General features: G+C 53.8%; 1 protein-coding gene across 1 annotated transcript; it reads right to left on the bottom strand.

Moving 5' to 3' along the window:
* Nucleotides 1–440: 440 nt before the first annotated feature.
* LOC307064574 (protein LSM14 homolog B-like) lies at nt 441–1,202 on the bottom strand (the record flags this gene model as incomplete). The annotated part of the gene is made up of 1 exon (XM_079721207.1): nt 441–1,202. One exon carries the CDS (start codon nt 1,200–1,202, stop codon nt 441–443), a length of 762 nt encoding a protein of 253 aa, XP_079577333.1.
* Between the last annotated feature and the right edge of the window lie 420 nt (nt 1,203–1,622).

Here is a 1,622-nt window from a genome sequence, read left to right as displayed (position 1 = left end):
AGAGATGCGCTTTGCTGCTGCATTTGCCAAATGGGATTTGGTTCCACGTTAAAATTCAAAGCTGTCCAAAAAAGGTCACAAAGCAAGGATCACGCTTTTGCTCTAGAAAGCTTTCTGCAAAATACCAAAACCTTAGAATCAGGCTGTGCACAACTAAAATGGAAAAATAGGCCAAGATACCTCAAAGAGGTTTCCCATATACACGTCCCCCCAAAAAAGTGGTTCTAACTCAGACCACGTCCAAGTTCAGTTCAGTCCAAAACATAAGCAGTAGCATGGGAATTTTCCAAACTCAGTAAACGAAATGACCCATGTCTCCCGCAGTAAGTGCAGCGTTTCCCAACGTCCTCGTAGACACAGTCTGGCGTCTGTGCCGCTTCAGCCAGAGCCTTCAGCTGCCTCCTTACACCCTGCCAGTCCCAGCTCTGTGGGAAGTCGTGTTACGACGGGTTGCACCGCTGCCCCGTCCCCTCGAAATCCACCCCGGAAACTACGGCCATGAAGAAATCTTCCGATACCCCGAAGGTCTCCGTGTTGAGATTCCTCTCTTCAGCCCACGTCGTCCACCTGGAACGGGTCTTGAGTTCAGAGGAAATGTTGTCAAATAAGGACTTGGATTTGTCATCGTAGCAGTTGGGCCCCAGATAGTCCTCCTCAGCAGGGGCCTCGTCACTCTGGGTCACCACCGCCAGGTCCTTCTCCTCCCCTTTCTCAGCTCTGTCGTCTTTAAAATTCAGTTTCTTCTTAAATTCTTTGTCCAGCTCCTCTCGGTTGAACTGGGCATTTGCACTCTCAAAATCAAAGTCGCCTTCAAACTTGATTGTGTTTTCCTTGACGGTAGTTGGATGGCTTTGCCCTCTGGAGCGATTCCTTGTTCGTCTGTCCCCTGATGGCCTCCCCTGAGGTCTTCTGTTCTCGTCATTCACCTGCCCTTGAGTCTGCCCAGCTGCTGGCTGAGCTACATCGCTGGCAGCCTTGCTGCTTGGTGGGGCTGAGCACCCGTTGAGCTGCATCCCCATGGTGCCCTTGCCAGCTAACAGCTTTTTGGTGTTCAGGTTATCAAGAGAACCAGTCTGGACAGCCTGCTCCACCATGGGGCTCTTGCTGACTGAGACAGCCGGAAAGCCGGTTCCTAAAGCCAAGGAAGCGGCATACTGATGGCTGAGCAGGGAGTTGGCAGCCAGTTGGCTGTAGGACGGCATCCCTCGGAAGGGGCTGGAAGGCACGTGTGGCTGGAAGGAGGAGGCCGAGCCCCAGCCCAGGGAAGATTGAACAATAGCAGGTCCTGAGGGAGCGCATGCTGAGCTTTCGGAGGTTCGCACACAGTAACATCTTTGATGCCACTTCCCCGGAAGATGATGTACTCAAAACTTCCTCTCTAGGGGGGGCAGGCCTATCCGTGGGACGGTCTCCAGTAACAAAGGACCGCACTTTGGCGAGCGCCACTGTGGAGCTGTCCGTGTTGATGGTGTAGAGAATGCCCTCGTAGCGGATCTGTGCCTTGGAGATGAGGCTGATCTTGCTGCCCAACTACGGGGTGCCCGAGGGCCTGCGTGGGGACCAGAGAGCGAGCAACGGTGCACGGTCCTCTGCTGATTCTTAATGGGGGCCCTCTGCAGATC

This window comes from Hyperoodon ampullatus (genome assembly GCF_949752795.1).
Source record: "Hyperoodon ampullatus genome assembly, chromosome: 15".
NCBI lineage: Eukaryota > Metazoa > Chordata > Mammalia > Artiodactyla > Ziphiidae > Hyperoodon > Hyperoodon ampullatus.
Note: the sequence above shows the minus strand (reverse complement) of the source record. Positions and strands in the feature narration are given on the sequence as shown.